Below are 19,206 nucleotides of genomic sequence, written 5' to 3'. Positions count from 1 at the left end.
TGTCACACAATAATGTTAGCTAGTAAGTGGATGAATGCTAGCGTTAGCTGTTGTGTAACGGTTATGAGTTTTTAAATGTTATTTTATCTTAAAAATATTGCCCTTTTCCCTCCTGATTTTCAAGGATACATCAGGTGCATCCCTCGCAGCCCAACGTATCCCAAGATTCACTGCGTGCCATTTCACACGAGATGGTGGACTCTCAAGGCCGAGGAAGTTGTGTCCAAGTTTTTGGTTACAACTCACTCAAAAAACTAGCATTACAAATATTAAAAATAAAAACAAAAGGGGCCAAGAATATGAAATGTTTAAAATAATAGGTTAAGTGGGGAGCTGTTTAGCTCACTCGGTGGAGCGGGCGCCCCATGTACGGAGGCTACAGTCCTCGTCGCGCTGATCGCAGGTTCGACTCCCGGTCTGCCGATCATTTGGTGCATGTCATCCCCCACTTCCTGTCTATCTTAAGCTGTCCTATAAATGAAGTCAAAGGCCAAAAAAATAATCTTTTAAAAAAAAAATAATAATAATAGGTGAAGTTACGTGACTTTAGTTATGATAGCTGGGTAGCCAGCTAGCTACCTGTTGCTAGGCGACAGTGCTGGAACAGCTAGTGATGCAAATAATGAATTCTCCATAGACCAGATTGTCTCAGTTCAGTTTGGCCTTAGCGCTCTACGCAGGCTACGAATGACTCATCCTTTTGTTGCCTGCATCCTTCAAAGCGTGCAGCCCCTGAATTGAGACACACATAATTCCAGGCCCTTAAATTGGATCAAGTTAAAATCCTACTGGGCAGACTTTGTGATATCGGCTAATATCGTATCATTGTCCAAATAATCAATATGTTGTAGTTTGATGAAACCTGTGATTCACACCCCTCTTATTGTTCCACAGTTGGGAACAAAATTGACCACAAAGTCCTTGTGTTAAATGTGTGTTTAAGATTAAGTTTAGTCAAGTGGAGGTCTTTGTTGTTTTTAGTACACTTACTGTAATATTAACACCATGTAACTCCATATTTAGTGATGTGCATATATGTATATGTATGTAGTATATTCCTTTTGATGGGTTGAGAACCATCTCCTACTTACACTAAATAAAAACATCCCCCTTAGCTGCAGAATACATCACTGTTTTAATTAAACAACAGCAGCAGCAGTATATTGCAACTGAAACATTAATGCAGCATTAATACTGATAAGAAAGCATCTAACAGGGATCATTTAACTGCAGAATGACTCCTTTTATCTTTTTTACTACTTTAAATAAGTTTGCTTATACTACTTACATAGTTTGCAGAGTGTGGTGTTTTATTTCAGTGAAGGATCTACGTCCACACTGGCTGTAACTTACTATGTAATCATCCTATAAACCTGCACACTGTAATATATACATGCACAGACTGTATCATCCATTTAATAATTTTCTATTTGTTAACTTTCGATATAGGCCTACTGCCTATTGCATGTTGACTTGTATATTGACATTTATTATTTATGTTGTTGGTCATTGATGCTATTTTAAATATGTTTTAATATAAATACTTATTTCATGTCTGTAGTCCAGACCTGTCCAATCTTTACCTTTTATTTCTTAGATTTTTGAGTAAAATGAGAGCAATTAAAAAACAGTCAAATCCCATATATGTGTACAAAAGGTTGGCCACTAAAGCTGGTTCTGGTGTTTACCGCTAGACGGTTGTTAGTCACCTCGTGTTGTGTAACTTAATCCCGGTTGTGTCCTTGTCTCGAGGTGGGGCTCCCAATCACGACTCCCGTCTCCCACCGACGCGCACGATTTCACCCAGCCTCACTTTTCCAGATGTAGTTGGCTCAGTGTGTGTGTGTGTGTGTGTGTGTGTGTGTGTGTGTGTGTGTGTGTGTGTGTGTGTGTGTGTGTGTGTGTGTGTGTGTGTGTGTGTGTCGGAGGAGAATAGCTGAGATGTTTGTTTATACAAGACCCTGGGCTCGGCCTTATCTGCTGCAGCCACTCACGCCGTGATTTCAGACTTTCTTCGGCTAGCTGTGTGTGTGTGTGTGTGTGTGTGTGTGTGTGTGTGTGTGTGTGTGTGTGTGTTTACGGGCCATTGTTTGGTCGAATGGTCTCCAAAGATACAGAGATTTTTTTTCTTCCTGCCACCTCATTAGACACAAACTGCTCTGATTTCAAACAGCCTTCACTTCATCCCCACGTCCCCACCCAGACTGCGTCTCACTTATTTAGTCCGCCTGTCACACAATCGGCTTTAAATATACTCGTGAGGGAATAAAAATAAACTGCTAATTGTTTGGGCTCCTTATACTAATCAATATACGTGCACGAGCTAACTGCCCTGTGTTACAGGTTTTGTGTTTTATGTTGTATTCTATTAGCCTAATTTTATTCTGTTTTTAAGACTGCAACTAGCGATCATTGTCATCATGAGTCACGAGTGGTCTTTTAAAAATGTCATAGGGAGAAACGGCTATACTCGTCTTAAAGTGTCTTATAGTCAACAGTCCGCTTAAAGAAACGACTTTGACATTAATCTAGTATCAAATCATATGTAATTTTTTATATGAAAAATAGGCATTTTTCCACATACATGAGTTTATAGAATAAAGATAATCAGAAACACTAAGTTGGTAGGTGTGGCCTATGTTTAAGACGGCTACATTATCGTGCTGTTTAGTACAGAAACAGGATCCTGATAATAATTAGTTGTTGAAGAGATTTATGGTAGGCCTACTCGATGTGCATGTATTTTTTTTATCTTAAATTTTAATTATAAAATAGGAAAGCTTAAAGTATTTTCCCTTTTTAATCTGAATGTTGTCATATTTTTAGGTACAGTGTAGTGTCTTTCTTATCGTGTTACAACCCTGCGCAAAAGTTCATTTGTTTAAGTGTTGTAACCAACTATCAGTTTGTTGTAACTTTTCTCGAGTATTTCTATTTTAGCCTTCTTTACACTACTACTCTAATCCACTATATTAGACATCGACATATTACATCTGTACTCCACTGCATTTGTCCTCAACTTTAGTTACTCTTCAGATTAAAATTGTACACCAAAAACAGAAAAAAAACAAAAAAACAATTGACGTGTTTCTAAAATTCAAGACAAGAGCCATATTGCTCCTAATAAGTAGCCTACTTTTACTTTTAATGCTTTAGTTCGGGTACTTTTGTCGCTCATAGACCTACTTTAATCGCCTCTTGTTATTGAACTTTTTTACAGTATGACATTGCTATGTGTACTTAATCAAACTTAATCTTATTAACCAAATAAATCTTAAAAAACAGTCGATTTAAGCTCATCGTGACATTTTACTGGAGGATTTACGGTGTCAGTGAGTCTCTCATGAATGACTTTTTAGCCGCTTGTTACTCGGGAGGAGGGAGGGAAGCGTCTGACGTCACGTTCCATTAAACAAACCTGGTCACGACGCAGCGTTGGGCTGGCGCCCCTCCCACCTCCTCCGCTGCGTTTATAACGGGACCGTTCCGGCCAGAGACTGACCACTGACCACACTCGTTGTTGTTGTTGTTTTGCGGTAGAAACGCCGAGTTAAAGTGTGTAAAAGTGGGACACACCGTCAAATAAAGAGCAGAGGGAAAGAAAGAGATGTACTGGGACACTTTTATCAAAGCCGGAGACAGAAATACGGACAGCAGAGACTCGAAAATAAAGGTAGGTTTTTACACTGATTTTTACATTTTCCTTTGATTATTTGTAGGCTACAAACACAGGAAAGCATGTCATTCATTCATAATATCCAGCCAACATTATCTCTATTATTTTAACAGAATTAGAGTTGGCTCTGTCATTTTTAACTATTTCCTGATATTTTATTAACTAAAATATTATTATTTTTAACAGAAAATAAATGGTTGATTATAAAAAAATGTAATTTGCATCCCTGCTCTTGTTAATTCAATATAATATGAATTACAAAGTGTTGCCCCTGCCTGTGGATATTGATCAACAATCAAAGCATGAATGATGATAAAAGTTGTAATCAGGACTCTTTGAACACAGATGGAGGTTTGCCAGACTGGATATTACACTGAAGACTTCAGGACACAGGAAGTGCCAGCTGGCTTTGACTTTGCATCATATGGTAAGTTTTTGAGAATCACTTGAATGATGTTTTGTCCATCACAAGTTAAACATCATGACTTCAGACTGGTGCCCTCTCTGTGATGAGCACAGATTTGTGTTTTTTTTGTTTGCACGATCTGTTTCCTCTGAACCCGAGCAGCTGAAGGACAGAGGAAATATTTGCACAAACTGTATCATCACATCTGTCACAGCTTTCTCAATGAGACCTTGACACTAGTGTTGGGTGGGGGGGCTGCATCAGGATAATGGGGGGGGCTGCTGTGTGTGTGTGAGTAATGCTTGAATGGGCTGAGGTAGGCAAAGGCAGAGAGGGGAGTGTCTTTAACCTGACCACCCTGTTTCTCTCTGTCTTCCCTAATCCTTTCCTCCAGACTTCCTCCTCCAACAGAGTTGGAGCCCCCCTCTTCCCTCCCCTCCCCATCCCTCCATCACTACTCTGTCATACTCCCTCCACTGGTGTTTCCTCCTCTCTCTTCCTCCCCTCCCTCCCTTGTTTCCTCCATCCATTGAGCCGAGGTGCATGGGCTTGAGTGCCTGGTGCTGATTCGACAGTAAACAAATGGCTTTTTCTTGTGTCAACATCCACGATCAAGAAAAAAACCCCAAACATATTCACATCATCTTTAAATTAACCTGTCATTTAAAGGACCATACCAATGATTTAAAGATTGATTCCCGGCATTTATGCAGCATCTGGTTTAAGCATGGTAAGAACTTGAAAAGAAACACTGTAGATATCTGCTTTTATGGTTTGCCAAAGTTATCTCAATACATTAATTTAGCTGCAAATAGGCGCTGGTTGGAAAGGTCTTCATCTGTGATGCATTCAATGATTGCGCCCAACATCCGACATTTGATTCTCCAAATGCCAAAAGCAATGAACTCACAAGTTCAGTTGTAAGAAAAACAAACTAAAAACACAGATGGTGTGCTGCAGCTGAACATTAAATGTATGATTTTCCCCATAGCGCCTGAATGCATCCAAAAATGAAGAGTGTTTGAATTAGGCAAAGCTCACAGCTGCATGAAACAGGCGGATTATAGCTTCATACAAGGGATCAAATCAATCTAAAATGTCTGCATTGGATAACGTTAAGTACTAATGTAAAGTATGTCAAATAAAAATCCTAGGTTTGGTCCTTTACAAGCATGAAATGTACCTCTTTCCTGCCTTCCTCATCATTCACTGACTCCATCTGTCTGTTCTGTGTTTAACCTCCAGACTACCCTGGTGAAGACCTGTCTTTTCTGTTAGACAGTAAAGCACCCGGACAGCAGCAGTACGTCACAGAAAGCAGCTACGCAGAGCCACCAAAAGCTTCTCACACATACGACACTAAAGGTGAAACCTCAAGATCAAATAAAACCTACCATCAATTTGCCTATATGTCATGTCATGTGTTCATGTTTTTTACCGTTGTCTCACATGTTTTTACTGCTTTTTCCCCTCAGTGAACACCAGTGACACAGCCCTCTTCAACCTGGACTCATACCAGGAGTTCAACTGGTGGACCTCATATCCTCATGGTGAGCCTTACTGGACTCTGTGGGCTCATAATGTACAGATTTTAAAAGCATTTCTTTTTGTGACTGACTTTCTTTTTGATGAGCAGATGGGCTGACGACAGGGCAGCCACAGGCTGGATACCAGGAGTCTCCACAGACGTACCAGACCCTGGTGCCTCAAAATGGACAGTTCAGCCCGGCCATGGAGGGCAGCCACAGCCCCTTTGTAACTGGAAAAGGGTCTTTACAAAGTAAGACATTTCACCTTTGGATATTTGTAAATCCCCTTTAAGTGGCCTAAAAATGCAGTTCAGTGTCTAATTCTCCTTTTGTTTCAGGTGAGACAGATCAGAGCTACTCGTGTCACTCGGCTGAACTCTACGACTCTGACGGACAGAGGCAGTCGTCGTCCTTCTGGACTGAATACTCCTCTCCCAGCTTCACTGCCCCTCTGCCACACCCGCCTCCAACCTCCTGCCTGTCAAACCTCAGTCCTCAGTCCACAGAGCAGTACTGCCCCCGTGTGGTGAAACGCAAAAACACACACCCCCAGAGGCCAGAGAGGGACGGCCAGATGACGGGAATGTCAGCGTATCCAGGTTAGTATTTGCTCGGTGGTGATTTGTGGAGCTAAAGATAAGGGTAGTCCTCCCTGCTCCTGAAGAGTTGTCTTTGATTTTGTAAATAATACTTAAATTCACATTTTTGCAGCTGTTTTGTGTTTTAAACTTGGTTCATAGGAAATTATATTATAACTCTAGTTGCCTTCTGTAACCTAAATTAATCAATGTATTTATCTTCTCATTCACTTCTTCATCCAGGTTCCGGTCCGATCCAGCTGTGGCAGTTTTTACTAGAGCTGCTTCTGGACTCTGCCTGCCGGACCTTCATCTCCTGGACGGGAGATGGCTGGGAGTTCAAAATGTCCGACCCAACAGAGGTGAGGAAATTTGCTGTTTTGGATCAGGGTGCCTGCTCACTTCTATGGCAGGAGTGGAAAGTAACTAAAAATATTGATTTAAGATCTGTACTTCAGAGGTACACTTGAGTACTTAAATTTTATGCTACTCAATACTTGTAATCCTATAAATTCTGGAGGCAAATGTACTTTTTGTTCAACCACTGTGCACACATTAAGCTTATAGCATGCGTAGTTGAGAATTAAACAGCCATTTCAAACCCTTACAAAAACAGCAGTGTCTACTTGGAGTTGTTAGCACTTCCACTAGAGATTTCCCGTCTAAACTTCTAGTCTAAAATGTTACGACCAATATTAGAGCTGAATTTTTTTTAGTCTTTTCTGCCACTTAGAGGGAATATTAACCCCATTCATTTTCTTTAGCAGTGACTATCAGAGGCAGCCAAAACACTGTTTGCGAGTTTGCAACTTTTGCCCACCACTATGTTACTGAACATGTCAATTGAAGCTGCTGATGGCTGTAAAACAGATTTTGCAACTGCGCCCCAGAGTCACAGAAAAAATGAGACACAATTACAGGTTCAGAATATATCTACAATTTGGATAGATGGGGAACATGTTGAAAACTGGCAAATAATCCTTACTAACAGTAACATTGCACCAGGTTTAATAGTAGTTTTGTCGCCCTCTCTTGTTAAAAGTTTCAACCAGTGACCACATTCAGCATGACTGCTGGGTGTGGTTGGGTACAGTAGTCCTGTACTGTACTGCAATCCGCTGATAAGTTAAACTACTGGGTGTGAGCTTACTTTTTAACCATTTCACAACCTCTCCGGGGGATAATCGCAGGGTATCTCACGATGCGATACGCGATACGTGGCCGACGATAACGATAATATCAGGATACAGCGAGTCTGCGATTCTGCGAGTCCAGTGGTTCCAAAACTAGGCCATCCAAACAGTATATAAAGAACTTACAACTAGCTCCACCTTCAACTCCTTCAACACTAAAATGCTACACACAAAAATACTTTCAGTATATTTTGCTTATATAACTTCTGTACCTTTACTTAGAATTGAAGTCAACTCTTTTTGGTAATTTGTTGATCCCACAGGTGGCAAAGCGCTGGGGCCAGTGCAAGAACAAACCCAAGATGAACTACGAGAAGTTGAGCCGTGGCCTGCGCTACTACTACCACAAAAACATCATCCACAAGACGGCAGGCAAACGCTACGTCTACCGCTTTGTCTGTGACATACAGGGCATGCTGGGAAAGACAGCGCAGGAGGTCCTGACCAGTCTAAATGTTTTGCCCACAAACACAGAGTCCTGGCAGTGTCCTGGGGTTCCGGCAGCAGCGACGTCGGAGCACAGCAGTGAAACATGGGCATCACAGTAGGGAACTGGGGCCAGGACTCTTGGTGCTGCTGTCTGGGAGTGACCAGCTTATTCTAAAGGAGTACTACAACCTAAAGAGTGAACACTGCCTCCTCATCCTTATGGGACAATGTTGTTACAGGCAGAGTGAGAGCCAATTTACACATGTTGTATTTCAGGGAAACAATAACCCAAAACTCATAAACACACGCTCATGGTGGGAAACTTAAATGCTGTTACGGTGTTAAGGGTTTTGAAATAAATGTAGGGGAACTGACAAATGATTATCATATCACTACTTGATTACCAACTGAAAAGACAATTGACCGGAGAGAAATGAAGACATGTTTCAAGGTAAAGAGACGTATTTGAGTCACAAAAGCCTATGTTAGCATTCGACCAATTCCAAGCTAACATTACCGTTAGCCGAGTAAATATGGTGAATATGTTGCTTTATTGAACAGTACGGCATATTAAAATGACAGTCTTCCAATATACCTGACCATTGAGCATGAAGCTAGTTAACTTCAGGGCTGAATAAGTGCAGCACAGGAACAAGCCACGGGCATTTAAAGCACTATGAATAGATATTTTTTTTAACATCTGAAGCTATATTTTCATGGGATGCGTTTTTAAGAGGAAATAATTTGTAAATAGTGTTTATATAGTAGCTATGTAGAGTTTTGTGCATATATATTGGGTTTTTTTATTAATACAAAACTCATGTCTACCTCTTTTACTCATCAGAAAACATAAACTGAGATGTTTCAGGCACTCACTATGAAAGTTTCAGCTTGTGTGATCTTTGTTTTGTGTAAATAAAGTGTATATTAACATAGATTTGTGTGAAGACTCCTACTGTAAATCCTATAGATTAATTGTGCTAATCAAGAGACCAACTCTAGTATTATGTATGCCAAGAATTAATTTAAAAAAGAATCTTCTAAATCCATTTAACCTTTAGGTTTTATTAGAGTATGTGATTAGCCACATTTGGGGTTGTAAAAAGGTTTGTTCTATATTTTTCTCACTGCAATAATATTACCACTTGCAGATTTATAACCTATTTTTAATGACTGTTCGAGGATAGTTAAATCAGATTTTACAGTGGTGTCTGTGTTCCTTATAGAAGAAATCCACCTGAGCTTGCTGTATTTCCTGTGCAGTTCGTAAATCGATTTTTCCCAGCGGCATTGAACACCTCATTTCCGTAATGTCCATACCGCAAGGAAAAAGAGAGGGAAAGTACAGCTCTGTGTTAGCAGTAAAACTTTTTCAGATCTCTCAGCGCTTGTCAGGTTAAGAAATGCCCACTAAAACCATCAGGAAAGCTTTGTTGGACACACTAGAGGACCTGTCAAAGGAGAACTTTGAAAGGTTCCGCCACCAGCTCCTGGACCGCAGAAAGGAGCCGCGGGTCCGGCGCAACAGGGTGGAGGATAAAAACGTTTTAGACATCGTGGACGTCTTGGTTTCCACTTTTACCGAGTCCGGAGGTCTTAAAGTGGCTGTGGAGACTCTTAAACAGATTGGCTGTAACGAGGAGGCGACGACTCTCGGTGAGATCACTGTGAAACCCATTATCTGTTTTTCTTGGTTACACTATTGGCCTATACAGACTAGAACTTACAGTGGCTTTATAATGCTGTGGTGAAGATTTTACGGCTGTTTGTAAACCATGGCATCATAAGATTTAAACAAAAAGCGGAAATGTATTTCTATTTTACTCTATTCAATTATTTAACAGCAAATACAATGCCTACATTTCAGTGGCCAACCTCCATTTTTTACTTTCACTTTTGAACTTTTCAACATCTGTATGGAAGCCCTTAGCGGACATGCATCTTGTTTTCCTTTGATCTAAATAAGTGTTTTTTTATTAAGTGATTTATTGAGTTGTTTTTGGTTTATCCCACACTAATGCTTACTTGAGAGTAAACTGTGGGCAAGACATACTTGGAGCTGTATAAATATTTGTTTGTTTTGTTTCCACAGCCAGAGAGACAAGCGGAAGATCTTAGACATCTCAGTTTTGAAAGTGAGTACACCTGCCAAGTTCTTTTTCCTTGATTGCACTAAACATGTTGACATATACTGTAAATCATGCAAAGAGTTGCTGTACAATTTAACATTTTCTTTAATGTTTTGCAGCTTCAAGACCCTCAGCAGGCGCCACCATGTTGGAAAAAGGTACCCGTTGATGGATAATGCACCTTCTCAGAACATATTCCACTGCCTTCAGGCTGGATGATGACAGTAACATTCCAAAAATAGAATAGAATAACAGAATATAGCATAAAGCTTATATGAAAATCTTCCTGTAACGATCTGCTTTGACAAATGTAAACCCAAAAGCACGACAACAGACTAGGAATCAAAGTAAATAATACATATTTATTTACCATAAATTCACAGAACAAAAGCACAAGAAATAATAAGAAAGCCTGAACTCACCCTGATATCAAACCTGACTTCTGATAACCAAAAATCTCACAAGAAAATAAAATTCACTCTTAAAATAGAGGAAAACTCTAACCTAGAAACAAAATACCTAATCTAATAAAGAAATGAAAATCACTCTAAAGAGAGGAAACTCTAATCAAGAACAAAGAAAACCTAAATCTAATAAAGAAATGAAAATCACTCAAAAGGAGGACACCTAGACTAAATAAATAAACAAAGAAATTCTCAATGCTGACAAAAAACGCAGAAACAAAAATAGTCTATCTAATCTAGAACTGTCATCGATCTGACTTGGAACAGGAACAAGGATCGAGGGAATTGCTGGGACGACTGACATGGAGACAAGTACGAACTGGCACAGAACAAAGGCAGACGCCACAATTTAAACACGAGGAAGGGAATGACAGGTGAAACCGATTAGGGAGGGGCCAGACAATCACCAGAGGCGGGAAACACAGGGGCAGGAAGTCAAGTGATCTGAAACAAGAGGGAACAGAGTTACTTTCAAAATAAAACAGGAAATGACAAAACATGAAAGAACGAGACAAAAATGGTAAGTAACTAATGACGAGACATGACACGTCCCTCTTAATTGACACATCTACCATTTTCAATCAACATCCAAATGAAAGTAAGTGACTTAGTATTCATATAAAGTAACTGTCAATATTTGTCATATTACAGCTATAAGCTTTGAGATTTTCATATTATCTTGACTTATTATTGATATATGGTCGGCTTTTTAGTTCTACAGCCATTGCATTTTAAACATTAATTAATTCACTTTTGTATCGGTTTTGCTGCGGTCTGCCAGTTCCACAGTGTAATTCCAAGCTTTGACACGCACAACAGATTCACAGGAAACAATGCAGCATATCTTTGTTACAATTTCAAAGGTTTAACAAGAAGCTGCTTTACAGAGCAGGGATGGGCGATATGGCTACAATATATTGCTGTTTTTTTCAGTAAGTTAAATGTGTGTTTTGGGTCGTTGTTAGTACCGCGGCTCAACCAGCTGATCCCTACTTCACAAACTCTGGCTCCAGATGCACAAGACGGCAGCGCCCACACTGGGGGTATTTGCACTTAATTTCTTTACAGTGAGAGGAGGTTGAGACGCGTCGTCCATCTTCATATTCAATCATTAGCCGTGACCTAAATACCATCATGTTACCAAACAGTATCACAAAGCTGTTTTTTTCTTTTATAAAATAGCCTTATAGACTCTTAATGCCTTAAAGTCGAGGAAAAAGGCATTTTAATCCTTTTAGATCACATCCTCGGTAATATTGTGCATCTATTTGACAATATAGTTTTTAAAAAAAATACAGAAAATCCATTTCTTCGTATTCTTATATCAAAATCCGATCATTTTTTCTTCCTGTAAAAAACAATACGTTCGGTCAGTTAGCTAGCTACGCTGTGGAGAACGTCTGTCTATGCCCACTTCTCAACGATCAAATCAAATCCCTCTAATGATATGTCCCGCCTGCACGTCCTGTTTTACTCGGAAATACGGAAGCTAGATACTCTCGAAATGCCGTTTCATCTCGACTTTAAAAGCAATAAATCCAAATAAGATAAGATAAGACAGAACTTCATCCCAAAAGGAAATTATAGTGCCAGATAGCTCCGAAAATACAGAAGAAATCAGAGAAATGAAACAACTCAACTATAAGTGAAAATATAAAATATTAAGTGTATGGGTTAATGCAACAGAGACGGTGCCTGATAGAAAAACAATATTACAATATGTTGGAGCCATTCTTTTTGCATTTTTGTGCATATTTGTTGCTCAAACCCGTTTGTCACAGGTGGCAGTGTAGGTCGGTGGTGGCAGATGCACTACAAAGGGCACAGGTGAAACAGCTGACAGTGATGCATGGGTGAGGGGAAGACACACGGTTTTCATCGCTCGTCACGCTTACCGCTTGTCGCGCTTACTGCTCATCACGCTTGACCACCTCCAGTATCATTAAAAAGTACGTTTTGCTGTTTCATTGATTGCCTTAATAAATGGGAACATCGCCCGACAGTGATTACAGCTCGGACCTTCTTTATTTCTGCATTCACTGATGGAAGCGCGTCAAAAACGTAGTCTCCCTCCCGCACCCAGCAGAGTGACTAAAACAGGTCAGGGTAGTCATTACACGATCGTTATTTACAGGAGTACGCAGGAAGTAATGGTGGCAGTTAAATTGACAGTTATTACGTAGTAAGAACTTCTATTGCACAAGATTAGGAATTTAAAGATAGTGATTGACATGGAGTGTAATTGTACACAATAATTAGGAGAAGATTATATTGCTCCTGATAGTGCACATGGTGCTAATAAATAAGCGGAAGTATTGCACATGATTATGCTTTCTATATATATATAAGTGTGGCCAGAAAAATATTATTGTACATAGTGAACACACAGCACCTTCTGATATCATGCAATAACACTTCCAATAATAAATCAATAATTATATATAAATAAATGAGCTATCATCTCCCAGTTTTGATTATTGAGTGCATGTCATTCTCTTTGTCCTCAGGAAAACCCCAGCTGTGTGGACACGTCTTGTTTCATCCACGAAGTGAACATTGTTGGACCATATTGAATGAACTCTTCAGCAAGAATATCTGCATACAAGAGGCTGAACCCAATCGGAAATCAATGTATTTTCATTATAAAATACTTTTGCACTTCACATCTGTTGCTCCCTATCTTCAATAAGCAAATTAAGTCCATAGAGTTTTAAAAGAATAGTCAAGACCAGTTTATTTACACAAGTTTATTTCAAAACACAGAGACAATTCAAAATGTTTTGCAGAGGTAGAGAGAAAAGATTGCATTATAAAAACAAGCATAGCTACAATTCATGCACTGGATTTTCACTTTAAATGGTAAGAAACCTTTTATTGCCAAGATTGATTTTTTCCATGAAAATTGACCTCAGTCCAGCCCTTTTAAATATTTATACATTTACATTCACACGGAGTTATTCCTTCAATCTATAGCTTCCTGACTGGTCATACTAGAGTTCTAATTTTAGCGTTGCCAATGAACCTAACAAGCATGTCTTTGGACCGTGGGAGGGAGCCGGAGTACCCAGATGGAACCTTCGCATGAACAGGGAGAACATGCAAACATGTGTAATGTGTGCCTCAGACTGGTCCAGAAGGCTTCAGCTGGGCTCCTTACTGGTTTTAACAGACACCTGACCCTGACTTCTCTCCACTGGCTCCCCATAAAGAGTTGATTTTAAGATTTTACTGATCACTTTTAAAACACGTCTGGGTCTCAAATTTTGACCAGCGTGAGATCCTCGTGTTTCTTGTGGTTTCTTTTGTCGTCTTTGTGATTCATTTCTTTGATATTTATTTTTTTGTTGATTTTTTTAAAATATTTGTTCTTCTTTTATTTATTTTTGATTTTGTCCTGATGATTTGTTTGTTTTTCCATATTTTCTTTTTACTTTTTTGTATTTTCAGTGTTTGTTTTGTCTTTTTTTGGCCTACGGTACTTTGGACCCGCTTCTTTCTGCTTTGTTTGGCCCCCTCGGGGGGCACTGATGGTGGCTTGTGTGAAGGGTGCAGCTGTGGCTTGCTCTTGGTCACGCTGCACAATGTATCTGAGAGCATCCTCCATTTTGGACCCTGGGGTGCAGGTTGACTTCATGGTGCGGAGGTAGTTGACATATCTGTGTACAAAAAGCAAAGCAGGGGCTTTCAACACCAAGGACGTAGAACACATTACACCTGTCCTCAGATCCCTACACTGGCTTCCTGTCTGTCAAAGGATAGATTTTAAAATCCTACTCCTGGTGTATAAAGAGCTAATAGGTCTTGTGCCCAAATACTTATCAGACATGCTAGTTTGCTACAATGCATCAAGGCCCCTCAGGTCTTCTGGGACAGGTTTACTCATTGTTCCCAAAACCAGAACCAAGCAGGGCGAGGCAGCTTTTAGTTTATACGCTCCTCAACAGTGGAACAAGCTATCAGAGTACCTGAGGCTTTCTCCATCAGTTAGCTCCTTTAAAACGGGTCTCCAAACGCTTTTATTTACTGCTGCATTCCCATAATCTTATCTAATCTTACTTCCTTCTTTTAAATTAATTATTTATTTACTTTTAACTGATTATATATTTTAATCTATTACTTGATTCTTTTAGCTTAATCAATCAATCAATTACTTAACTATTGCTTTAGTGCACACCTTGCAGTTGATATTTTGAAATCATGATGTACATTTCTGAAATCAATAATTAAACCAATAACAATACATCATAAGTTTAATAGCAACTTGTGAGTGTTGAGGGTACAAAGACTATGTGTGGATCTCTCCATCACAGCACCCCTGTGGGGGAACTAAGGTCTGCACCCGACACAGATGGAGCAACGTCCTGGGGTGGATTAGTGAATAGAATCCGTTTCGTTTAAGGCAAGGCCGATCTGTGAATCTGTGTCCGTCGGGAAAATAAGACTCTCTAGTCTGTAATTTTGGTATGCGCGCTGAGCGGATTACCCATCAGTAATTGCTCAATACCCTTGAGAATACCCCAAAACCTAAAAAGACAGAAAATTGAACAAGATAAGAAAGCTGAGACAATTGTCTGTAAATCAATTACACTCTCAAAGACTCTAGATGCTGTTGAGGTGGTTATAATGTGAATATATTTAGTTTTTTGCTGCACTCCTTATCTAAATTTTTACTTAATTCTTTTAACTGATTTTGTTTTTTGTATCTATTTTTAAGTGTCACATTTCTTTTAATGTTCTTTATGCTCTGTGTTTTAATCGTGTAAAGCACTTTGAATTGCTTTATGTATGAATGGTGCTCTATTAATTAGTTTGCCTCGCCTTGCCTTCAAGGTCGGCACTTACACCGAGATCCAAACTCACTCATGCCACCTTAAATACCTGATTTTTTCTGGGTCCTTGGACTCGTACAGATCCTGCAGCGTCTCCGAGCGGTGAGCACCAAATCCAACAAGCACGTCTCCCTCTCGGCCTGGCTGAGGGTCTCTCTCTTTGGCTTTCTTATACGCACAGTTAAATCTGACTTTACTCACAACCTCCGGGTAAGCCATTGCATATTTGGTCAAAGAATCCTTCAAATGGAAAGAAATGTGTATTATTATTATACATTCCTTATTATAGGGGCACGTTTTCAAACACACACCTTGCAGTCAGTTCTAACTCTTTAAAAAAAAAGGTGCAGTAAAGTTTTTTTTTTTACACTTTCAACTTTAAATTGTTAAGTCGAGCTGAACCTGTATAAAGGTTGATAGTGTGCACATCCAGCCCCAGTTGGGCCAAAGTCCAGGACACAACAAACAAAGAAAAATAAAAGGTTGTTTGCACACTGAAATTTGCAGGCTCCATTTCAACCAACAAGGTCTTTCTCAGGCAAAAAGAAGCAGCCTTTATATATACAGATAAAATTCCATCACAACCAAAAAATCAAGCTTTTCTCTCATCTTTCTAATTAAAAAAAACAAAACAACCATGCATAAACTGATAAAGATTGGACAGAAGAGGAACAAAACAATAAAATAAAAGAGTATGTTGTCTTGGTTTTGGCATCAGAGAGACATTAAAAAGGACATGTATTAGTAGAGTATGTTGCACTAATTGGTAAAAACATGGTGAGTGTAGCGTCCTGCAGTGAGTGGGAGGATATCTGATGATGGTCGATAGTTGGACAGAGAAAATTTGGGGTTTAAAAGGTCGCGTTAATGAAAACGTCTAGTAGCTTGCAAATGTCAGTGTGTGGACAGCCTCTCCTTTTTCTTTGCATTACCTTGTTGACCGTCAGTGGGTCCTGATGCAGAGTGGGGGCTTTTTCCTTCTGGTGGCTGCCAACTATGAAGGCAGCATAGCCCACATCATTCTCCAGCAGCCATTTAAAGGTTTGACCTTTATACTTCCCAAACCGAAGGGTACACCTGCTCAGATGGAGCCTATCATTACAGGGGTCCCCGCCCTCAGAGAGAACAGACGTTTTCACTTTGGCCTCCACCTCCTTCGGCGTCTTCACTGGAAGACCTCCCTGTTGAGCAGCATGTAAGGGGGGACGACACGCTGTGTGTTTCAGAGCCTCCTGTGAGGCCTTCAGCTCCAACTCCCCCTTCAAGGTCTTACGGAGGGTAGGGTCACGTTTCTACAGAAGAGGAACAGAGTGAAAACAAACAAAAAAACACCAATGTGAGTATCATTTATAGCAACCACACATTTGATTTTCATTGTGTGAAGTTGGACTTACATCCACACAGGCTTTGGTCTTTGAAACTATAGAGAAAGAAAATAAAGATGGTGACAAACTCATGAGAGATCATAAAACTCATGACACTTACAGTAAAAACATAGACCCCACAGGACTTTTACGCAGTCAGCAAAGTGAATAAATACTGCATCACTGCTTTTAAAACATATTTCTGGCAATATCAATTTCTAAGGCTTTAGAAAAAATGATGTTTAACCCTGTTGGTATCTGAATCTCAGTCTGAGGGGATGAAAAACATTTAAAACTAAAAATGAATCGGATAAAGCTGTCAGATAGGATCAAATCTTAAAAATGGACTGTTCAAAAGCAAAAAAGGATAACGTGATCCTGGATCGTAAAAAGGGGATTTCCAAATCTGATCATACTTATCCGGATTAAACCTGTTGCACAACCGGGCCCAGGATGCTTTATTTGTACAAATGTAATAGAGACACTGTTCACACTGTCAAAGCATCGAATTATAATCAGATATTTAGGAAAGGTAAAATAAAAACATACAAAATAGGTAGGCCTATTATTCACAAAACTGGGAACATAAAGCGAGAAAAAGGAAAAAAGAACATGTGGGTTATGTAGTTTCATGACACCCACGCGCACTGTTTCCACATTGCCATTTGATACATTTCTACCATCAAAATATTGATTACAGCCGCTTTAAGTATTCTTGCGCGGGAAATGATACAGTTGCACACTTCGATGTTTTAAAGAAGCCATCATTGTTTCCTCACCCAGTGTCTCTGCCTCCTCGTTGCAGTTCATCTGCCTCAGGATGTTCACAGCCACATGAAGAGCTTTTGGCTCGGTGAAGGTCGAAACCAGGACTTCGGCGATCTTCCATGGTCTCTTACCCTCCACGGAGCTGGAGCGGACCCGGGGCTCCTCTCTGCGGTCTGTCAGCAGGTCACAAAACCGAAGAAAATCCGCTTCACTCAGCTCGTCCAGCGCCTCCGCTACAGCCTGTTTGATTGTTATGCTTGCCATTTTTTAAACGGTCTGCATCGTCTAATTTTCTTAGATGCGGAAATATGTCAACTCAGCAGTGCGTGTAAAATTCAAGATGACTCTGGCGCGAAAAAAACACCAATCATTCAGACGTAGACGTAGTGTCGACGTCCAATCACAACGTCCCAGTGTATTGAGTCATAGGAGTGCCATTCAAAACAATTAACCAATTAATTAATAGGTTGATAAATGTGAAAAATATTGTTAGAGCTATTAACATTGTTTGTATAATTCTATTATTTAAATTTAGTCATTTATTAATTTGTTGTTATTTCATTTAGGAAGTTATAATAAGCTTAAGACCATTTGTTTTATTTTATTATTATTATTATTATTATTATTATTATTATTATTATTATTATTTATTTAGGCTTTTATTTTGAATTGGTAGTTTGCACCGGGTGACGTGTATATGGGCAGGTAGGATAGGATGTGCGGGCACCGGGAAGGTCAATGGTTTTTTATCAGGAAACGCAAGAACACGCCAGGTTGTTAATTATGAGTAAAAGTTGTTGAATAAATATAAAGAAAACGTGAAAAAAAAATGGAATAATAAATAAGTTATATCTGGATATCCAGTTGCATCCCTAATGTGAACTACTCAAGAAAATAAAGGAATATAACTATTTTTAATTATACTTTACACTACCAAAGTAGTATCGCCAAAACAAAAAAAATGCATGTTGTATTTGAGGAAGAAGACACCCACTCGATAATAAAGAAATTTAAAGTAACACAACTTTATAAAGATGCATTGATTAAGCCTACTAAACTGATATTCACATTTTCCACAGCACTTGAAAGCACCATTGTATTTTCTTCCCCTTTTTACCCGTGGGGAGGGTTCGTTTACGAGAGAAAAAAAAAGTGATGCTCGTCTTCTTCGGTGAGCTGATCCGGAAAAAACACTTTTGACAACCGGTGGTCAAGATTAACTGGTGGTTGGATTGACTGGTGATAGTACGGCAGATGTGTTGTGGGCGTGGCCTTTTAGTACCCCACGTCTACTAACCAGGAAATAAAGGTATTGATAACAACAGTGTTTTCGCTGTATCTTGAGACATGAAAGGATTTATTTCAACATTCATGGTGGTCTCGACCAGAATACATGAACCGTCATCTGTCCGCATAGAAAAGCAAAACTACGAACGCTGGAGTCGAGCCCGTTTGTGTGTAGACCAGATTTCATCTGCTTCTGGCGCAAGATTCGATAAACATTCACACACATTTACAGCAATTTTCAAGTCTCATGGTGCCTAAAATTATTATTTAAGTGAGCAGTGCATCACAGTCATCAAAAATTTATTTAATGCAAAATTAGTTACGTATGGATTCGATCCTGCATCAACAGCATTCAAACTGAGTTTTTATCTCTGCTATTGACGATTCGTGTTAAGGAGTTGTTCGTTAGGTATTAATCAGTTACGTCAGCATGTACACCATACAGCCCATAAAGTGCCGTGTTAGTGTTTTTTTATCTGCAAGATAAAATGTGTTGAAATTGCGTCCTTGTGTAGACAGGATTTCATCCAACACAGCAAAATGATTTTAGATAA

At 39.5% G+C, this 19,206-nt stretch overlaps 3 protein-coding genes across 4 annotated transcripts; 2 read left to right on the top strand and 1 right to left on the bottom strand.

The window, feature by feature from the left end:
- Nucleotides 1-3,515: 3,515 nt before the first annotated feature.
- Nucleotides 3,516-8,748, top strand: etsrp (ETS1-related protein). 2 transcript variants are annotated; one of them, XM_069656527.1, is made up of 8 exons: nucleotides 3,516-3,673; nucleotides 4,022-4,103; nucleotides 5,361-5,447; nucleotides 5,558-5,632; nucleotides 5,719-5,862; nucleotides 5,950-6,210; nucleotides 6,433-6,551; nucleotides 7,646-8,748. In XM_069656527.1, exons 1-8 carry the CDS (start codon nucleotides 3,608-3,610, stop codon nucleotides 7,928-7,930), a joined length of 1,119 nt encoding a protein of 372 aa, XP_069512628.1. In that variant the 5' UTR covers nucleotides 3,516-3,607; the 3' UTR covers nucleotides 7,931-8,748. The 2 variants fall into 2 exon arrangements, with proteins under 2 accessions (XP_069512628.1, XP_069512627.1); XM_069656526.1 differs by having other exon boundaries at nucleotides 5,328-5,447.
- Nucleotides 8,749-9,128: 380 nt separating this feature from the next.
- Nucleotides 9,129-15,157, top strand: LOC138583961 (apoptosis-associated speck-like protein containing a CARD). Its single transcript, XM_069656041.1, has 4 exons — nucleotides 9,129-9,467; nucleotides 9,904-9,946; nucleotides 10,060-10,098; nucleotides 12,912-15,157. The coding sequence occupies exons 1-2, from the start codon at nucleotides 9,215-9,217 to the stop codon at nucleotides 9,927-9,929; spliced, it is 279 nt and encodes a 92-aa protein (XP_069512142.1). The 5' UTR covers nucleotides 9,129-9,214; the 3' UTR covers nucleotides 9,930-9,946; nucleotides 10,060-10,098; nucleotides 12,912-15,157.
- Nucleotides 13,152-17,787, bottom strand: LOC138583959 (uncharacterized). Its single transcript, XM_069656039.1, has 5 exons — nucleotides 17,377-17,787; nucleotides 16,628-16,653; nucleotides 16,166-16,525; nucleotides 15,283-15,473; nucleotides 13,152-14,060 (listed from the first exon to the last, which is right to left on the bottom strand). Exons 1-5 carry the CDS (start codon nucleotides 17,627-17,629, stop codon nucleotides 13,832-13,834), a joined length of 1,059 nt encoding a protein of 352 aa, XP_069512140.1. The 5' UTR covers nucleotides 17,630-17,787; the 3' UTR covers nucleotides 13,152-13,831.
- Nucleotides 17,788-19,206: the final 1,419 nt, after the last annotated feature.

This window comes from Semicossyphus pulcher, unplaced genomic scaffold (genome assembly GCF_022749685.1).
Source record: "Semicossyphus pulcher isolate SPU_LCO1_2020_fin unplaced genomic scaffold, fSemPul1.0.p SCAF_9, whole genome shotgun sequence".
NCBI classification, from domain to species: Eukaryota; Metazoa; Chordata; class Actinopteri; order Labriformes; family Labridae; genus Semicossyphus; species Semicossyphus pulcher.
Note: the sequence above shows the minus strand (reverse complement) of the source record. Positions and strands in the feature narration are given on the sequence as shown.